Source organism: Leptodactylus fuscus, chromosome 11 (genome assembly GCF_031893055.1).
Source record: "Leptodactylus fuscus isolate aLepFus1 chromosome 11, aLepFus1.hap2, whole genome shotgun sequence".
Lineage (NCBI taxonomy): Eukaryota > Metazoa > Chordata > Amphibia > Anura > Leptodactylidae > Leptodactylus > Leptodactylus fuscus.
The window spans coordinates 73,895,935-73,916,890 of record NC_134275.1 but is presented as its reverse complement, the minus strand read 5'-3'; the positions used below and the strand labels follow the sequence as shown (position 1 = coordinate 73,916,890).

At 48.1% G+C, this 20,956-nt stretch overlaps 1 protein-coding gene across 4 annotated transcripts in view; it reads right to left on the bottom strand.

Moving 5' to 3' along the window:
- The window catches only part of MCF2 (MCF.2 cell line derived transforming sequence), a 116,088-nt gene that overhangs the window by 17,039 nt on the left and 78,093 nt on the right, over positions 1 to 20,956 (bottom strand). For all 4 annotated transcript variants that reach the window (XM_075260022.1, XM_075260024.1, XM_075260023.1 and 1 more), the window contains 6 exons: positions 19,529 to 19,617; positions 18,343 to 18,409; positions 17,098 to 17,213; positions 16,170 to 16,239; positions 2,614 to 2,706; positions 2,410 to 2,502 (listed from right to left, as the gene is read on the bottom strand). In XM_075260022.1, the coding sequence (XP_075116123.1) occupies positions 2,410 to 2,502; positions 2,614 to 2,706; positions 16,170 to 16,239; positions 17,098 to 17,213; positions 18,343 to 18,409; positions 19,529 to 19,617 (528 nt within the window). The remainder of the gene's footprint in view (positions 1 to 2,409; positions 2,503 to 2,613; positions 2,707 to 16,169; positions 16,240 to 17,097; positions 17,214 to 18,342; positions 18,410 to 19,528; positions 19,618 to 20,956) is intronic.

Sequence of the window (20,956 nt, the reverse complement as noted above, 5' to 3'; positions counted from 1 at the left end):
GATCCTCCCTGTCCTACAGATATCCCTGATCCTCCATGTCCTACAGATATCCCTGATCCTCCCTATCCTACAGATATCCCTGATCCTCCCTATCCTACAGATATCCCTGATCCTCCCTATCCTACAGATATCCCTGATCCTCCCTGTCCTACAGACATCCCTGATCCTCCCTGTCCTACAGATATCCCTGATCCTCCCTGTCCTACAGACATCACTGATCCTCCCTGTCCTACAGATATCCCTTATCCTCCCTGTCCTACAGAGATCCCTGATCCTCCCTGTCCTACAGAGATCCCTGATCCTCCTTATCCTACAGATATCCCTGATCCTCCCTGTCCTACAGATATCCCTTATCCTCCCTGTCCTACAGAGATCCCTGATCCTCCCTGTCCTACAGAGATCCCTGATCCTCCTTATCCTACAGACATCCCTGATCCTCCCTGTCCTACAGATATCCCTGATCCTCCCTGTCCTACAGATATCCCTGATCCTCCCTGTCCTACAGATATCCCTGATCCTCCCTGTCCTACAGACATCCCTGATCCTCCCTGTCCTACAGACATCCCTGATCCTCCCTGTCCTACAGACATCCCTGATCCTCCCTATCCTACAGACATCCCTTATCCTCCCTGTCCTACAGACATCCCTGATCCTCCATGTCCTACAGATATCCCTAACTTCCCTGTCCTACAGAGATCCCTGATCCTCCTTATCCTACAGATATCCCTGATCCTCCCTGTCCTACAGACATCCCTGATCCTCCATGTCCTACAGATATCCCTGATCCTCCCTGTCCTACAGACATCCCTGATCCTCCATGTCCTACAGATATCCCTGATCCTCCCTGTCCTACAGACATCCCTGATCCTCCCTGTCCTACAGATATCCCTGATCCTCCATGTCCTACAGACATCCCTGATCCTCCATGTCCTACAGATATCCCTAACTTCCCTGTCCTACAGAGATCCCTGATCCTCCTTATCCTACAGATATCCCTGATCCTCCCTGTCCTACAGACATCCCTGATCCTCCATGTCCTACAGATATCCCTGATCCTCCCTGTCCTACAGACATCCCTGATCCTCCATGTCCTACAGATATCCCTGATCCTCCCTGTCCTACAGACATCCCTGATCCTCCCTGTCCTACAGATATCCCTGATCCTCCATGTCCTACAGATATCCCTGATCCTCCCTATCCTACAGATATCCCTGATCCTCCCTATCCTACAGATATCCCTGATCCTCCCTATCCTACAGATATCCCTGATCCTCCATGTCCTACAGATATCCCTGATCCTCCCTGTCCTACAGATATCCCTGATCCTCCCTGTCCTACAGATATCCCTGATCCTCCCTATCCTACAGATATCCCTGACCCTCCCTGTCCTACAGACATCCCTGATCCTCCATGTCCTACAGATATCCCTGATCCTCCCTGTCCTACAGATATCCCTGATCCTCCCTGTCCTACAGACATCCCAGATCCTCCCTGTCCTACAGACATCCCTGATCCTCCATGTCCTACAGATATCCCTGATCCTCCCTGTCCTACAGACATCCCTGATCCTCCATGTCCTACAGACATCCCAGAGCCTCCCTATCCTACAGATATCCCTGATCCTCCCTATCCTACAGATATCCCTGATCCTCCCTATCCTACAGATATCCCTGATCCTCCCTATCCTACAGATATCCCTGATCCTCCCTATCCTACAGATATCCCTGATCCTCCCTGTCCTACAGACATCCCAGATCCTCCCTGTCCTACAGACATCCCTGATCCTTCCTGTCCTACAGATATCCCTGATCCTCCCTGTCCTACAGACATCCCTGATCCTCCATGTCCTACAGACATCCCTGATCCTCCCTGTCCTACAGACATCCCAGATCCTCCCTGTCCTACAGACATCCCTGATCCTTCCTGTCCTACAGATATCCCTGATCCTCCCTGTCCTACAGACATCCCTGATCCTCCATGTCCTACAGACATCCCTGATCCTCCCTGTCCTACAGATATCCCTGATCCTCCCTGTCCTACAGATATCCCTGATCCTCCCTGTCCTACAGACATCCCTGATCCTCCCTGTCCTACAGACATCCCAGATCCTCCCTGTCCTACAGACATCCCTGATCCTCCCTGTCCTACAGACATCCCAGATCCTCCCTGTCCTACAGACATCCCTGATCCTCCCTGTCCTACAGATATCCCTGATCCTCCCTGTCCTACAGACATCCCTGATCCTCCCTATCCTACAGACATCACTGATCCTCCCTGTCCTACAGACATCTCTGATCCTCCCTGTCCTACAGACATCCCTGATCCTCCCTATCCTACAGACATCCCCGATCCTCATGCCCTACAGACATCCCTGATCCTTCCTGTCCTACAGAAATCCCCGATCCGTACCTTCAGTAGTAGCTGGTATTTGGTTAACCGTTGTATAGGTTTCAAGAGATAAGAGTCCAGTGCAAGTTTGTGCTCCAGTTTCTTCTGACATTCCTGCATAAGTGAAAGCGTCAATGGTCAATTAAAAACTCTAGGAGGGATATAACTAACAAATCCAAAAATATTCATAAGAGACCGCATAGACAAAAATACAGGCTTAGGTACCTGAAAGAAAGCGCTATCTGAAAACTGGCGCCAGAGCGAGTCTGAGCGGGGCTTATTCTGACAATACTTCTCATACATCTGGAAATCTTCTCTCTGCACAAAAAGGATTTAAGACGTTCATTAATATTAAACATAAATTCTTAGAGTTGTTGTATGATTTGTGGTGATCTACTTAGTGATGGGGTTACAATAAGTCTATAAGTCATTACTTTTAGGTTGGATCTATATTGTACATGTCAGTATGTAAACAAGGAATATCGATATTTCACTTCTCCACACTTTGCCAAATTCACATCGTTTTCAAAATAAGGAGTGGGAGCAAAAAAAAAATCACTTTTGGGGTCAAATATATTGAAAAGCTATCCTTAGAATAGGTCATCAATATCAGTTCAGCGATGGTCCAATTGGTTACTCCCAGCAGCTCATACATAAAGAATGGAGCAGGAAGCAGAGAGCTCTGTTCTCAGTGTAGTGGTCAGACCAGGTACTGCAGATCAGTTCCCATTCACTTGAATAGGAGCTGATCTGCAGTGACTTCATTTGGCCACTACATAAAGAACGGAGCTGTGTGCTTCAAACTCCATTCTTCATGTATTGGTTTCTGGGAACAGCTGATCAGTGGGGTTCCCAGGTCTGATAGTTAATACCATTTCTAGGGACAGGTTATCAATACGTTAGACCCGGAAAACACTTTTTCCAATACTGAATTTATTTCATTTAAAAAATTGCTTGACATCTATCCTGTGTGAATCTACCCTTTACTTTTGCAAATCCTATGGTCATTTATAGGATTGTTTTAATGGTTAATTGCTATTTCAGTGCAGTTTTGTATCCGCTACCCGAGACCACAACTGGATGTCATCCAACAATTCTTCTCATCTTTAAAGTGACTTATGGCTGCAACCACCTAGCAAAAAGTATTCCCATAGGAATCTGTGATATTACATTACCGTGCAGAGAGAAGCTAATGTTCACACAAGTACTTTCACCGGAAGAAATCACATATAATCCACTTGCATAAGCAAAGGGATGTCCAAGGAACATTACTGAAAATGCTTAAGATTTCCGCTTGTCAGAGGGGTGTGTACCAGCACAGTCTTCACTCTCAGCACTGATTGGACAGTATGAGACCGTGCAGGGACACACCCCCATCTGATACCGCCCAGATGTCAATTTATTTTTAAAAAGTTATAGTGTAAGGAGTTATAAAAAAAAATATTCTTCAAAATGACTTACAAAAAATTGACAGGTCCTTTAAAGGTAATCTATCACCAGAACCCAGCATATCAACCCATCCCTGCAGATAGATAGGTTACCGTCACCGAAGATAAATGGCGCTTTGTCCTTGTGCCTCTGCCGCCAAAATATGGCTGTTTTTGCCAATATATAAATGAGCTCTTTGGACCAATGAGGAAATTGCCACTTACCTTTTTGGAGCGATAGAAACACCCTTAATGCTCCAAACAACTTACTTGCATTTTGACCAAAGACAATAGACAAAATCTTGACAACAGAGGCACCAATTCCCAACCTAACCTATCTATCTGTAGGATGGTGCTGATATGCTGGGCTCTTTGGACAGGTCTAGAGATGGATGAACCTCCAGAAATTTCATATTAGGACGGGTTGGGTCCCTTATTCATTTCCAGTCAAGGAAATTTGGATAGAGCCAAAAATTACTGAAAGAAGAGCAAGAAACAGCATCGGAAACTGCAAAGAGGCCAAAAAAAGGTGAGAGAGGGTGGGTATGAATGTTTTTTATTTTTTCACCTCCCTCAGGCCTGGTTCACATCTGCGTTCAGTAATCCATTTGGGGAGTCCACACAGGGATATCTTGAACGAATACTATCCTGCGGGTCTATCATTCTTCTCGCGCCATGTCCTACACCTTCCACTTTGCTTTTAGGGCCGATTCACATTTCTGCTTGCCTCCCGTCCGAAAGGAGTCCGCAGGAGGACCCCCCAAACAGAATATCAGTGCAACTGCAAGCGCCGTGCAGTTAAAGCGCACAGACCTCGTAGACTATAATGGGGTCTGTGTGCTTGCTGTGCACTGCCTGCACAAATCATTCATGCAGGCAGTGCACTGCAAGCACACGGACCCCGTTATAGTCTATGGGGTCCGTGCGCTTTAACTGCACAGCGCTCGTCTTCAACACTCTTAAGCTGCACTTCACTCCTCATAACCACTCTCCTCCTGCTACTCGTGGACTTGGTGACTCTCCTTTAGTCAAATAGAGGTTTCCCCTGAAACGAGCATTTTTTCCCATAGACTATAATGGGGTTCAATATTTGATTGAATAGTCGAATATTGAGGCTCTACTTGAAACGAATCTCGAATCTCGAACATTTCACTACTCACTCATCACTACTAGAGATGAGCGAACAGTGTTCTATCGAACTCATGTTCGATCGGATATTAGGCTGTTCGGCATGTTCGAATCGAATCGAACACCGCGTGGTAAAGTGCGCCATTACTCGATTCCCCTCCCACCTTCCCTGGCGCCTTTTTTGCTCCAATAACAGCGCAGGGTAGGTGGGACAGGAACTACGACACCGGTGACGTTGAAAAAAGTAGGCAAAACCCATTGGCTGCCGAATACATGTGACCTCTAATTTAAAAGAACAGCGCCGCCCAGGTTCGCGTCATTCTGAGCTTGCAATTCACCGAGGACGGAGGTTTCCGTCCAGCTAGCTAGGGCTTAGATTCTGGGTAGGCAGGGACAGGCTAGGATAGGAAGGAGAAGACAACCAACAGCTCTTGTAAGAGCTAAATTCCAGGGAGAAGCTTGTCAGTGTAACGTGGCACTGACGGGCTCAATCGCCGCAACCCAGCTTTCCCAGGATCCTGAATGGAATACACTGTCAGTGTATTCCCGTATACCCGATATATACCCCGATACCCGTTCCAACGGTGTGCCCCCCCACCTTCACCCCAGAAATACCCTGCAAGTCCCCTAGCAATAGAATTGGGGCTATATACACCCACAATTTTTACTACTGGTATACAGTGCCATTGTCTGACTGGGAATTCAAAGAATATATTGGGAATACAAATACCCTCATTTCTTGCTACTGCCATATAGTGCCAGTGTCTGACTGGGAATTCAAAGAATATATTGGGGTTACGTGCACCCACAATTTTTACTACTGGTATACAGTGCCATTGTCTGACTGGGAATTCAAAGAATATATTGGGGTTATAAATACCCTCATTTCTTGCTACTGCCATATAGTGCCAGTTTCTGACTGGGAATTCAAAGAATATATTGGGGTTACGTGCACCCACAATTTTTACTACTGGTATACAGTGCCATTGTCTGACTGGGAATTTAAAGAGTATATTGGGAATACAAATACCCTCATTTCTTGCTACTGCCATATAGTGCCAGTGTCTGACTGGGAATTCAAAGAATATATTGGGGTTACGTGCACCCACAATTTTTACTACTGGTATACAGTGCCAATTTCTAACTAGGAATTCAAAATGCGCAAGGCTCCCGGAAAGGGACGTGGACGAGGCCGTGGGCGAGGTCGGGGGAATGGTTCTGGGGAGCAAGGTAGCAGTGAAGCCACAGGGCGTCCCGTGCCTACTCCTGTGGGGCAGCAAGCATTGCGCCACTCCACAGTGCCAGGGTTGCTTGCCACATTAACTAAACTGCAGGGTACAAACCTTAGTAGGCCCGAGAACCAGGAACAGGTCTTGCAATGGCTGTCAGAGAACGCTTACAGCACATTGTCCAGCAGCCAGTCAGACTCTGCCTCCTCTCCTCCTATTACCCAACAGTCTTGTCTTCCTTCCTCCCAAAATTCCGAAGCTTTACAGAACAATAACCCAAACTGTCCCTGCTCCCCAGAGCTGTTCTCCGCTCCTTTCATTGTCCCTCAACCTGCCTCTCCACGTCACGATTCCACGAACCTAACAGAGGAGCATCTGTGTCCAGATGCTCAAACACTAGAGTCTCCTCCATCTCCGTTCGATTTGGTGGTGGATGACCAGCAACCCACCCTCATCGACGATGATGTGACGCAGTTGCCGTCAGGGCATCCAGTTGACCGGCGCATTGTGCGGGAGGAGGAGATGAGACAGGAGTTGGAAGAGGAAGTGGTGGATGATGAGGACACTGACCCGACCTGGACAGGGGGGATGTCAAGCGGGGAAAGTAGTGTGGATGTTGAGGCAGGTGCAGCACCAAAAAGGGTAGCTAGAGGCAGAGGCAGAGGTCAGCAGCTTAGGCGAAGCCAGGCCACACCCGGAATCTCCCAAGATGTTCCAGTTCGTACCCAGCCCCGAAAAACTCCCACCTCGAGGGCACGTTTCTCGAAGGTGTGGAGTTTTTTCAAGGAATGCGCCGAGGACAGATATAGTGTTGTCTGCACAATTTGCCTCTCGAAATTGATTAGGGGCTCTGAGAAGAGCAACCTGTCCACCACTTCAATGCGCCGTCATTTGGAATCCAAGCACTGGAATCAGTGGCAGGCAGCAACGGCAGGACAAAGGCCGCCTGCCGTTCACGCCACTGCCACTGCCTCTGCCACTGCCTCTGCCACTGCCACTGCTGACTGTGCTGGCGATGCACTCCAGAGGACGAGCCAGGACACCACTTCATCTGCCTCCGCCACTTTGTTGACTTCTACCTCATCCTCCCCTGGTCCTGTCTTATCTCCTTCTCCTGCACCATCAAAGGCACCATCAGGCGTTTCTTTACAACAACCCACCATCTCTCAGACATTGGAGCGGCGGCAGAAATACACTGCTAACCACCCACACGCGCAAGCCTTGAACGCCAACATCGCTAAACTGCTGGCCCAGGAGATGTTGGCGTTCCGGCTTGTTGAAACTCCCGCCTTCCTGGACCTGATGGCAACTGCGGCACCTCGCTATGCCGTCCCTAGCCGTCACTACTTCTCCCGGTGTGCCGTCCCCGCCTTGCACCAGCACGTGTCACTCAACATCAGGCGGGCCCTTAGTTCCGCGCTTTGCACAAAGGTCCACTTGACCACCGACGCGTGGACAAGTGCATGCGGACAGGGACGCTACATTTCACTGACGGCACACTGGGTGAATGTAGTTGAGGCTGGGACTGCTTCCCAAACTGGCCCGGTGTACCTCGTCTCCCCGCCTAACATTCCTGGCAGGGACACGAGAAGAACACCCCCCTCCTCCTCCTCCTCTACCGCCTCCTCCTCCGCCACCGCCTCCTCCTCCGCCACCGCCTCCTCCTCCGCTGTTAGATTGACCCCAGCTACGAGTTGGAAACGTTGCAGCACTGGCGTTGGTAGACGTCAGCAGGCTGTGCTGAAGCTGATCAGCTTGGGGGACAGACAGCACACTGCCTCCGAGGTGAGGGATGCCCTCCTCGATGAGACGGCAATATGGTTTGAGCCGCTGCACCTGGGCCCAGGCATGGTCGTTTGTGATAACGGCCGGAACCTGGTAGCAGCTCTGGAGCTTGCCGGACTCCAACATGTTCCATGCCTGGCCCACGTCTTCAACCTAGTGGTGCAACGTTTCCTAAAGAGCTACCCCAATGTTCCAGAGCTACTGGTGAAAGTGCGGCGCATGTGCGCCCACTTTCGCAAGTCGACAGTAGCCGCTGCTAGCTTAAAATCTCTCCAGCAACGCCTGCATGTGCCACAACACCGGCTTTTGTGCGACGTCCCCACACGATGGAACTCAACGTTTCAGATGTTGAATAGAGTGGTTGAGCAGCAGAGACCTTTGATGGAATACCAGCTACAAAACCCTAGGGTGCCACAAAGTCAGCTGCCTCAGTTTCACATCCATGAGTGGCCATGGATGAGAGACCTTTGTGACATCCTACGGGTCTTTGAGGAGTCCACAAGGAGGGTGAGCTCTGAGGATGCGATGGTGAGCCTTACAATCCCGCTCTTGTGTGTTCTGAGAGAATCCCTGATTGACATCAGGGATAACTCAGATCACACAGAGGAGTTAGGGATAGCATCCGATCCGTCACAGCTGGAGAGTAGGTCCACACATCTGTCCGCTTCACTGCGTTTAATGGAGGAGGAGGAGGAGGAGGAGGAGGAAGAAGAGTTGTCCGATGATGTGATGGTGATACAGGAGGCTTCCGGGCAACTTCGAATCGTCCCATTGTTGCAGCGCGGATGGGTAGACATGGAGGATGAGGAGGAAATGGAGATTGAACTTTCCGGTGGGGCCAGAGGAGTCATGCCAACTAACACTGTGGCAGACATGGCTGAGTTCATGTTGGGGTGCTTTACAACCGACAAGCGTATTGTCAAAATCATGGAGGACAACCAGTACTGGATCTTTGCTATCCTTGACCCCCGGTATAAAAACAACATCTCGTCTTTTATTCCGGTAGAGGGGAGGGCCAATCGCATCAATGCTTGCCACAGGCAATTGGTGCAGAATATGATGGAGATGTTTCCAGCATGTGACGTTGGCGGCAGGGAGGGCAGTTCCTCCAGTAGGCAACCAAGTTCTCACCGGTCCACACAAACGAGGGGCACACTGTCTAAGGTCTGGGACACCTTGATGGCACCCCCTCGCCAAAGTGCCGCCACGGAGGGTCCTAGTGTCACCAGGCGTGAGAAGTATAGGCGCATGTTGCGGGAATACCTTTCCGACCACAGCCCTGTCCTCTCCGACCCCTCTGCGCCCTACACGTATTGGGTGTCGAAGTTGGACCTGTGGCTTGAACTTGCCCTATATGCCTTGGAGGTGCTGTCCTGTCCTGCCGCCAGCGTCCTATCTGAGAGGGTGTTCAGTGCAGCCGGTGGCATCATCACTGACAAGCGCACCCGTCTGTCAGCTGAGAGTGCCGACCGGCTCACTTTGATAAAAATGAACCACCACTGGATAGAGCCTTCATTTTTGTGCCCACCTGTGTAAAGCACCCCAACATGAAACTCCATGTCTGTACTCAACCTCTCCAATTCCTCCGCATCCTCATACTCATCCACCATAAGCGTTGCACAATTCTGCTAATACTAGGCTCCCTCCAACATGATTTCCCCCAACTCTGCTGGTTAGAGGCTCCCTCCACCCTGATTTCCACCAACTCTGCTGGTTAGAGGCTCCCTCCACCCTGCTTTCCCACAACTCTGCTGGTTAGAGGCTCCTTCCACCATGAATTTGCCAAAACTGGGCTGTTTAGAGGCTCCCTCCACCATGAATTGGTCCAAACTGGGCTGGTTAGAGGCTCCCTCCACCATTAATTGGTCCAAACTGGGCTGGTTAGAGGCTCCCTCCACCATGAATTTGCCCAAACTGGGCTGTTTAGAGGCTCCCTCCACCATGAATTTGCCCAAACTGGGCTGTTTAGAGGCTCCCTCCACCATGAATTGGTCCAAACTGGGTTTTTTAGAGGCTCCCTCCACCATGAATTGGTCCAAACTGGGCTGGTTAGAGGCTCCCTCCACCATGAATTGATCCAAACTGGGGTGGTTAGAGGCTCCCTCCACCATTAATTGGTCCAAACTGGGCTGGTTAGAGGCTCCCTCCACCATTAATTGGTCCAAACTGGGCTGGTTAGAGGCTCCCTCCACCATTAATTGGTCCAAACTGGGCTGGTTAGAGGCTCCCTCCACCATGAATTTGCCCAAACTGGGCTGTTTAGAGGCTCCCTCCACCATGAATTTGCCCAAACTGGGCTGGTTAGAGGCTCCCTCCACCATGAATTGGTCCAAACTGGGGTTTTTAGAGGCTCCCTCCACCATGAATTGGTCCAAACTTGGCTGTTTAGAGGCTCCCTCCACCATTAATTGGTCCAAACTGGGCTGGTTAGAGGCTCCCTCCACCATGAATTGGTCCAAACTGGGTTTTTTAGAGGCTCCCTCCACCATGAATTTGCCCAAACTGGGCTGTTTAGAGGCTCCCTCCACCATGAATTTGCCCAAACTGGGCTGGTTAGAGGCTCCCTCCACCATGAATTGGTCCAAACTGGGGTTTTTAGAGGCTCCCTCCACCATGAATTGGTCCAAACTTGGCTGTTTAGAGGCTCCCTCCACCATGAATTGGTCCAAACTGGGGTGGTTAGAGGCTCCCTCCACCATTAATTGGTCCAAACTGGGCTGGTTAGAGGCTCCCTCCACCATTAATTGGTCCAAACTGGGCTGGTTAGAGGCTCCCTCCACCATGAATTGGTCCAAACTGGGTTTTTTAGAGGCTCCCTCCACCATGAATTTGCCCAAACTGGGCTGTTTAGAGGCTCCCTCCACCATGAATTGGTCCAAACTGGGCTGGTTAGAGGCTCCCTCCACCATGAATTTCCCAAAACTTGGCTGTTTAGAGGCTCCCTCCACCATTAATTGGTCCAAACTGGGCTGGTTAGAGGCTCCCTCCACCATGAATTGGTCCAAACTGGGGTTTTTAGAGGCTCCCTCCACCATGAATTGGTCCAAACTTGGCTGTTTAGAGGCTCCCTCCACCATGAATTGGTCCAAACTGGGGTGGTTAGAGGCTCCCTCCACCATTAATTGGTCCAAACTGGGCTGGTTAGAGGCTCCCTCCACCATTAATTGGTCCAAACTGGGCTGGTTAGAGGCTCCCTCCACCATGAATTTGCCCAAACTGGGCTGTTTAGAGGCTCCCTCCACCATGAATTTGCCCAAACTGGGCTGGTTAGAGGCTCCCTCCACCATGAATTGGTCCAAACGGGTTTTTAGAGGCTCCCTTCACCATGAATTGGTCCAAACTTGGCTGTTTAGAGGCTCCCTCCACCATGAATTGGTCCAAACTGGGTTTTTTAGAGGCTCCCTCCACCATGAATTTGCCCAAACTGGGCTGTTTAGAGGCTCCCTCCACCATGAATTTGCCCAAACTGGGCTGGTTAGAGGCTCCCTCCACCATGAATTGGTCCAAACTGGGGTTTTTAGAGGCTCCCTCCACCATGAATTGGTCCAAACTTGGCTGTTTAGAGGCTCCCTCCACCATTAATTGGTCCAAACTGGGGTGGTTAGAGGCTCCCTCCACCATTAATTGGTCCAAACTGGGCTGGTTAGAGGCTCCCTCCACCATTAATTGGTCCAAACTGGGCTGGTTAGAGGCTCCCTCCACCATGAATTGGTCCAAACTGGGTTTTTTAGAGGCTCCCTCCACCATGAATTTGCCCAAACTGGGCTGTTTAGAGGCTCCCTCCACCATGAATTGGTCCAAACTGGGCTGGTTAGAGGCTCCCTCCACCATGAATTTCCCAAAACTTGGCTGTTTAGAGGCTCCCTCCACCATTAATTGGTCCAAACTGGGCTGGTTAGAGGCTCCCTCCACCATGAATTGGTCCAAACTGGGGTTTTTAGAGGCTCCCTCCACCATGAATTGGTCCAAACTTGGCTGTTTAGAGGCTCCCTCCACCATGAATTGGTCCAAACTGGGGTGGTTAGAGGCTCCCTCCACCATTAATTGGTCCAAACTGGGCTGGTTAGAGGCTCCCTCCACCATTAATTGGTCCAAACTGGGCTGGTTAGAGGCTCCCTCCACCATGAATTTGCCCAAACTGGGCTGTTTAGAGGCTCCCTCCACCATGAATTTGCCCAAACTGGGCTGGTTAGAGGCTCCCTCCACCATGAATTGGTCCAAACGGGTTTTTAGAGGCTCCCTTCACCATGAATTGGTCCAAACTTGGCTGTTTAGAGGCTCCCTCCACCATGAATTGGTCCAAACTGGGGTGGTTAGAGGCTCCCTCCACCATTAATTGGTCCAAACTGGGCTGGTTAGAGGCTCCCTCCACCATTAATTGGTCCAAACTGGGCTGGTTAGAGGCTCCCTCCACCATGAATTGGTCCAAACTGGGGTTTTTAGAGGCTCCCTCCACCATGAATTGGTCCAAACTTGGCTGTTTAGAGGCTCCCTCCACCATTAATTGGTCCAAACTGGGCTGGTTAGAGGCTCCCTCCACCATGAATTGGTCCAAACTGGGTTTTTTAGAGGCTCCCTCCACCATGAATTTGCCCAAACTGGGCTGTTTAGAGGCTCCCTCCACCATGAATTGGTCCAAACTGGGTTTTTTAGAGGCTCCCTCCACCATGAATTGGTCCAAACTGGGCTGGTTAGAGGCTCCCTCCACCATGAATTGGTCCAAACTGGGGTGGTTAGAGGCTCCCTCCACCATTAATTGGTCCAAACTGGGCTGGTTAGAGGCTCCCTCCACCATGAATTGGTCCAAACTGGGCTGGTTAGAGGCTCCCTCCACCATTAATTGGTCCAAACTGGGCTGGTTAGAGGCTCCCTCCACCATGAATTTGCCCAAACTGGGCTGTTTAGAGGCTCCCTCCACCATGAATTTGCCCAAACTGGGCTGGTTAGAGGCTCCCTCCACCATGAATTGGTCCAAACTGGGGTTTTTAGAGGCTCCCTCCACCATGAATTGGTCCAAACTTGGCTGTTTAGAGGCTCCCTCCACCATTAATTGGTCCAAACTGGGCTGGTTAGAGGCTCCCTCCACCATGAATTGGTCCAAACTGGGTTTTTTAGAGGCTCCATCCACCATGAATTTGCCCAAACTGGGCTGTTTAGAGGCTCCCTCCACCATGAATTGGTCCAAACTGGGGTGGTTAGAGGCTCCCTCCACCATTAATTGGTCCAAACTGGGCTGGTTAGAGGCTCCCTCCACCATTAATTGGTCCAAACTGGGCTGGTTAGAGGCTCCCTCCACCATGAATTGGTCCAAACTGGGGTTTTTAGAGGCTCCCTCCACCATGAATTGGTCCAAACTTGGCTGTTTAGAGGCTCCCTCCACCATTAATTGGTCCAAACTGGGCTGGTTAGAGGCTCCCTCCACCATGAATTGGTCCAAACTGGGTTTTTTAGAGGCTCCCTCCACCATGAATTTGCCCAAACTGGGCTGTTTAGAGGCTCCCTCCACCATGAATTGGTCCAAACTGGGGTGGTTAGAGGCTCCCTCCACCATTAATTGGTCCAAACTGGGCTGGTTAGAGGCTCCCTCCACCATTAATTGGTCCAAACTGGGCTGGTTAGAGGCTCCCTCCACCATGAATTGGTCCAAACTGGGGTTTTTAGAGGCTCCCTCCACCATGAATTGGTCCAAACTTGGCTGTTTAGAGGCTCCCTCCACCATTAATTGGTCCAAACTGGGCTGGTTAGAGGCTCCCTCCACCATGAATTGGTCCAAACTGGGTTTTTTAGAGGCTCCCTCCACCATGAATTTGCCCAAACTGGGCTGTTTAGAGGCTCCCTCCACCATGAATTGGTCCAAACTGGGTTTTTTAGAGGCTCCCTCCACCATGAATTGGTCCAAACTGGGCTGGTTAGAGGCTCCCTCCACCATGAATTGGTCCAAACTGGGGTGGTTAGAGGCTCCCTCCACCATTAATTGGTCCAAACTGGGCTGGTTAGAGGCTCCCTCCACCATTAATTGGTCCAAACTGGGCTGGTTAGAGGCTCCCTCCACCATTAATTGGTCCAAACTGGGCTGGTTAGAGGCTCCCTCCACCATGAATTTGCCCAAACTGGGCTGGTTAGAGGCTCCCTCCACCATGAATTGGTCCAAACTGGGGTTTTTAGAGGCTCCCTCCACCATGAATTGGTCCAAACTTGGCTGTTTAGAGGCTCCCTCCACCATTAATTGGTCCAAACTGGGCTGGTTAGAGGCTCCCTCCACCATGAATTGGTCCAAACTGGGTTTTTTAGAGGCTCCCTCCACCATGAATTTGCCCAAACTGGGCTGTTTAGAGGCTCCCTCCACCATGAATTGGTCCAAACTGGGGTGGTTAGAGGCTCCCTCCACCATTAATTGGTCCAAACTGGGCTGGTTAGAGGCTCCCTCCACCATGAATTTGCCCAAACTGGGCTGTTTAGAGGCTCCCTCCACCATGAATTGGTCCAAACTGGGTTTTTTAGAGGCTCCCTCCACCATTAATTGGTCCAAACTGGGCTGGTTAGAGGCTCCCTCCACCATGAATTTGCCCAAACTGGGCTGGTTAGAGGCTCCCTCCACCATGAATTGGTCCAAACTGGGTTTTTTAGAGGCTCCCTCCACCATGAATTTGCCCAAACTGGGCTGGTTAGAGGCTCCCTCCACCATGAATTGGTCCAAACTGGGGTTTTTAGAGGCTCCCTCCACCATGAATTTGCCCAAACTGGGCTGTTTAGAGGCTCCCTCCACCATGAATTGGTCCAAACTGGGTTTTTTAGAGGCTCCCTCCACCATGAATTGGTCCAAACTGGGCTGGTTAGAGGCTCCCTCCACCATGAATTGGTCCAAACTGGGGTGGTTAGAGGCTCCCTCCACCATTAATTGGTCCAAACTGGGCTGGTTAGAGGCTCCCTCCACCATTAATTGGTCCAAACTGGGCTGGTTAGAGGCTCCCTCCACCATGAATTGGTCCAAACTGGGGTGGTTAGAGGCTCCCTCCACCATTAATTGGTCCAAACTGGGCTGGTTAGAGGCTCCCTCCACCATTAATTGGTCCAAACTGGGCTGGTTAGAGGCTCCCTCCACCATTAATTGGTCCAAACTGGGCTGGTTAGAGGCTCCCTCCACCATGAATTTGCCCAAACTGGGCTGTTTAGAGGCTCCCTCCACCATGAATTTGCCCAAACTGGGCTGGTTAGAGGCTCCCTCCACCATGAATTGGTCCAAACTGGGGTTTTTAGAGGCTCCCTCCACCATGAATTGGTCCAAACTTGGCTGTTTAGAGGCTCCCTCCACCATTAATTGGTCCAAACTGGGCTGGTTAGAGGCTCCCTCCACCATGAATTGGTCCAAACTGGGTTTTTTAGAGGCTCCCTCCACCATGAATTGGTCCAAACTGGGGTGGTTAGAGGCTCCCTCCACCATTAATTGGTCCAAACTGGGCTGGTTAGAGGCTCCCTCCACCATTAATTGGTCCAAACTGGGCTGGTTAGAGGCTCCCTCCACCATGAATTTGCCCAAACTGGGCTGGTTAGAGGCTCCCTCCACCATGAATTGGTCCAAACTGGGTTTTTTAGAGGCTCCCTCCACCATGAATTTGCCCAAACTGGGCTGGTTAGAGGCTCCCTCCACCATGAATTGGTCCAAACTGGGGTTTTTAGAGGCTCCCTCCACCATGAATTTGCCCAAACTCTGCTGGTTAGAGGCTCAATCCACCCTGATTTTCAAAACAAATGTTGGTGCCAACCTCAACTTACTACAAGGGCCAAATTCACTGCTGGTGACAAGCTCTCCTCACTGCAAGTGCCAAATACACATGTTTCAAGGTGTTTTCCTACTGTCAGAGAGGTGGTATTGAGTGTGTAAAGTGTGTAGTTGTTAGGCTGTGATGTTGGGGTAATAGAGGGTCTTTGGTGTGTTAGATGCCCCCAGACATGCTTCCCCTGCTGTCCCAGTGTCATTCCAGAGGTGTTGGCATCATTTCCTGGGGTGTCATAGTGGACTTGGTGACCCTCCAGACACGGATTTGGGTTTCCCCCTTAACGAGTATCTGTTCCCCATAGACTATAATGGGGTTCGAAACCCGTTCGAACACACGAACATTGAGCGGCTGTTCGAATCGAATTTCGAACCTCGAACATTTTAGTGTTCGCTCATCTCTAATCACTACTTATAATGTAAAACTTGCTTACTTACCCTTTCTAAGAAACAATACCCGACTCTTTCTGGTGCTCCGATGCAACTTTCAAGGTTGAGAAGAAATACTCTTTAAAAGCAAATACAAAGTACAATGGATATTAATATGGAAGGTCCAACTGAGGGCATCAAGGTTATTACTTTTATCAAAGCTTTTATTTGTTAAAATTAAAGAAATTTATTACAACTCAAGTCAATTACAGGGTTAGCAAAAAAATATAATTGCCTTTGACCCAGATTTGTCTATGGGCTGTGTCTGGTTTTGCATCTCACTTTCATGGAAGTTAAAGGGACTGAGCTGCAATACCACTCATGACCTATGGACAGGTGTGGCGCTGTTTATACAGGTTTTAATGTTCTTTATATTTGTCTTGTTTGACTGATCTGCCCATCTAAGAACTAAAACAGAATTTAAAGGGATTATGCCATAAAAAATATTTGTCCTCTATCTATAGGCTAGAGAATAATTTGCTGATTGGTGAGGGTCTGATCATGGAGACCCCCTTTGATGCTGAAATTGGTGGATGCAGATGCACACCCACTCTTAATCACTTCTATAGAACATGAGAGATAGCCAAATGCGGTACTTCATCTGTCTCCGGCTCTCCCATTGAAGTTGATGAGAATGGGGACATGTTTGCTTCTACATTTACAGCAAGTATGTTCACAACAGGAATAAAACACTCACTGTCCTCCGTGGTGGTCTCAGCTATCAGACCCCCATAGATCAGTCATTTATGCTTTGTCCTATCGCTAGCGGACGAATATTTTTCGCATCATAACTTAGATAATTAATTGAGTCGTATGAACAACATGAAGATCTATAAAAAGTTATTGAAAATTCTAACTAAGAAAACCAATGTAGAATCAGAATGTTCAGCCATTGCGAGGGTGCAATGATAGATATATAATGGTCAGACAATCTTACTTGTTATGAAATTCATATATCTCCGGCATATTTCCAAACAGAATATTCTTTGTGTTCTTCAAGGTTAGTGGCAGGAAACGGGACATATCTGGGTTTTCCATCTCAGATCTGTAGCCCTTGAAGAAGAAACAAGATATTCTAAAAACTTCCTATTGTCTGCTAGCTATTCAAACGTCTTCTCCTTGTCATCTTTATGATAACATTGCCGGTGAAGATTAAAGTGTGTTTACAGACAATTATGTATAGACGTAATCTGAGGATACTGAAGCTTAAAGAGAAACTCTCAGGTCATTTTGGACCCCCAAGCAGGACCAGCAGTTGCTACATCCAGTTGCACTTTAGAATCATGTTCTTGAGTTCACTTTCTGATGCTGAAACCAAAGATTTTAAAAACCATTTTGTGCTATGCCAATGTTCCTGTACTGCCAAGATAGGCAGAACTCACGGTCCCTGGATGGTTATTTGAGACCACCATGCATGCCTACAAGGCATGACTGATACGTTTCTCCAGGTCGGCCTATTCCACCCTCTCTACCTAAGTGCAATTGAAATCTTGCACAGGCACAGTCACATCTGCCTTTGCCCAATGTCCTCCTGGCAAGTGTGGGAAGGAGCAAACGCTCAGAAGAACCCGGAAGGATTGGGAATAGAGGCGGACATAACTGCCCTGCGCTTGCAGGCTTGATGTTGCATAGAAATATCCAACCAGGGACCATGTCAAGGAAGTTGAAGTTCTTTCCATAGTGACTAGTTCATTTATATTCCATATGGCAAAATAATTCTTAAAAGCTGAGAACTTTGGGGTTTTGCATCAGAAATCAGACTCAGGGCCACGATTCTAAAGTGCCAAACTAGATGCATTAGCTGCTGGTGCTGGGTGAGGGTCCAAAAGTGACCTGACAAGTTCCCTTTAATCATGGGACATTTAGAAACAATACACCATGTTATCCTCAGGTTCCAGAATTAGACCCTGATCCAATCTCAGGCAGCAATGAAATATATCAAGGTACCATATTACAACGGCTTCTAGGTAGAGCTGAAACTTCTGCTAGACTGACAGCTCTACTTTAATCCAAAGCAATTTGGAAATTGAGGAAATTGTGCCTTGTGGTGACTACGACAAATTTTTCCACAACCGCAATGACATGTGCAGATGAAGCAAAGTTTAACTTGAATCTGATAACTTGCTGTAGCATGATTTCTTATTACAGAAGCTATTGATAAAGTCAAGCACAGATGACATACCAATAAAATGGTGTAAAGCTCTTCCACATAAATCCTCTCGGTTTCTACTAGTTCATGGATGACATGCCTACAGAAAAGCAAATTCAGGTTATAAAATATCATATTCCAGTACGAGAATACAGTATGCACAGGTTTCTATGATACCAAATCAAAGGAAATATTTCAAAGAATACATTTTCCTCTACAGTACATTAGATACATTATAATAGCTTAGATACCGTAAGTACATTAGATACCTTACAATAGCTTAGATACCGTAAGTACATTAGATACATTACAATAGCTTAGATACCATAAATATATTAGATACCTTACAATAGCTTAGATACCGTAAGTATATTAGATACATTACAATAGCTTAGATACCGTAAGTACATTAGATACATTACAATAGCTTAGATACAGTAAGTACATTAGATACATTACAATAGCTTAGATACAGTAAGTACATTAGATACATTGGACTGGTCAAGGGTTCATGTTGACAATAAATGCAGTCTACTTTAACTGCTCATCAGATGTCAAGGAGTTAAAGGGATTTTCTGGGAAAGGCTGATCAGCGGGGGTGCTGGGTGTTGGACACCCACCAATCTGATATTGATGACTCATCTTAAGGAGAGGACTCATACTAATTGCTTTAGACTTTTTGCAATCTGTTTACTCCTTGTTTTTGTGCCTTGGGTGTGAGATGGGGTCCGATTGTATAATAGACCTGGATCTGTATTTGTTACAAGTAATTCTTAATTAGAATATGTGTATCCTCATCTGGATTCTTCAGCATGGTCAGTGTTGACCACAATTTGGCTGTAGAGGTCTCTTTCAGTCTAACTTTTTTCCTTCCACTATCTATGTTATCTCGATACAAAACTGAATTTTGAGTCTACTTGGGTTGGAGTTGATAGCTTTTTTTTAAAATGTTTTTTTTTTTTAATGTAGATTGTGAGCCCCATATAGGGATCACAATGTACTTTTATTATTCCTATCAGTATGTCTTTGTAGAATGGGAGGAAAACCACACAAACACGGGGAGAACATACAAACTCCTTGCAGATGTTGTTACTGGTGGGATTTGAACCCAGGACTCCAGCGCTGCAAGGCTGTAGTGCTAACCACTGAGCCACCGTGTTGCCCCAGATTTGGCTTTTTTTTTTAGAAGAATGTTTTATAGAAGTGAGAAAACACTTACCCTTTAAGGATATCCAAACTGTCTTCACTTTCTGATATAAAAAATTGCAAAGAGTTTCTCTTTTCTTGATAGTCATGCATCACTTCAATCTGAAATATAAGATATCAACAAAACAATAAAATATTGCTTACATATACTACGGGAATGTATAGAAAAACTCTTTCTGAAACAGTGGCCCAGATTTACTATTAGGAGTATGACAGGACACTGGCGTAAACATGGCACAGCTTTGGTGCACCTAATGTGGACACATTTTTTTTTTTACTTGCTAGACATGTGGGTGTTGAGTCTCAGAAATTAGGCGTGCTCCATACACTGCTCCATACACTGCCTCCAGACCACCAGTACTCATGTATGGTCTTATCCACTAGACCATAATATTCAGACTGGAGTATCAAGGACTGACAATGATCTTACAGTCTATTAAGAATATTACTATCAATCATGGTTGACTATTGAAAGAATCTTGAATAAGTACAAAAGCAGGTAAGATACATTGTCAACCAGTCCTGGTGACAGCCGCTACTGCTGCAGTTTTTTCCTTTTTCTTAATAAGCCGTTACCGGCTGGAGTTGCTCCGGCCGGTAACAGGCCCTATTTACTTACTGATCCTAGCTGGGCCGGGATCGGTAAGTGACACCGCGGGCCCCACAAAGACTATTATTATATTCGGGGGTCTTTGCAGACCCCAGAGTATAATGATCGGAGGCTGGAGAGAGGTAAGAAACATAAAAAACACTGTTACTTACCTCTCCACGATCCGGGCAGGCTTCAGGCCTAGTTGTCTGACGTCTCTGACGTCACATGAACCCGGCCTGCATCCCGGGTCATGTGATGTCCGACGTCATTGAAGAAGGACTACAGCGGAGGACTGCAGCAGAGACAGGGGACAGGTAAGTAACAGTGGGTTTTTTTTTATGTTTTTATTCCCCCTGGGTCTGAACAGACCCCAGAGTATAATAATTGTTTATGGGTGTCCACAGTAGAGCATAATACTGTGTTGCAGGGGCCACTATGGGGCATAATACTGTGTTGCAGGAGCCACTGAGGGACATAATACTGTGTGCAGGGGCCACTAAGGGGGATAATACTGTGTGCAGGGGCCACTAAGGGGGATAATACTGTGTGCAGGGGCCACTAAGGGACATAATACTGTGTGCAGGGGCCACTATGGGGGATAATACTGTGTGCAGGGGCCACTATGGGATATAATACTGTGTGCAGGGGCCACTATGGGATATAATACTGTGTGCAGGGGCCACTATGAGACATAATACTGTGTGCAGTGGCCACTATGGGGGATAATACTGTGTGCAGGGGCCACTATGGGATATAATACTGTGTGCAGGGGCCACTATGGGATATAATACTGTGCGCAGGGGCCACTATGGGATATAATACTGTGTGCAGTGGCCACTATGGGGTATA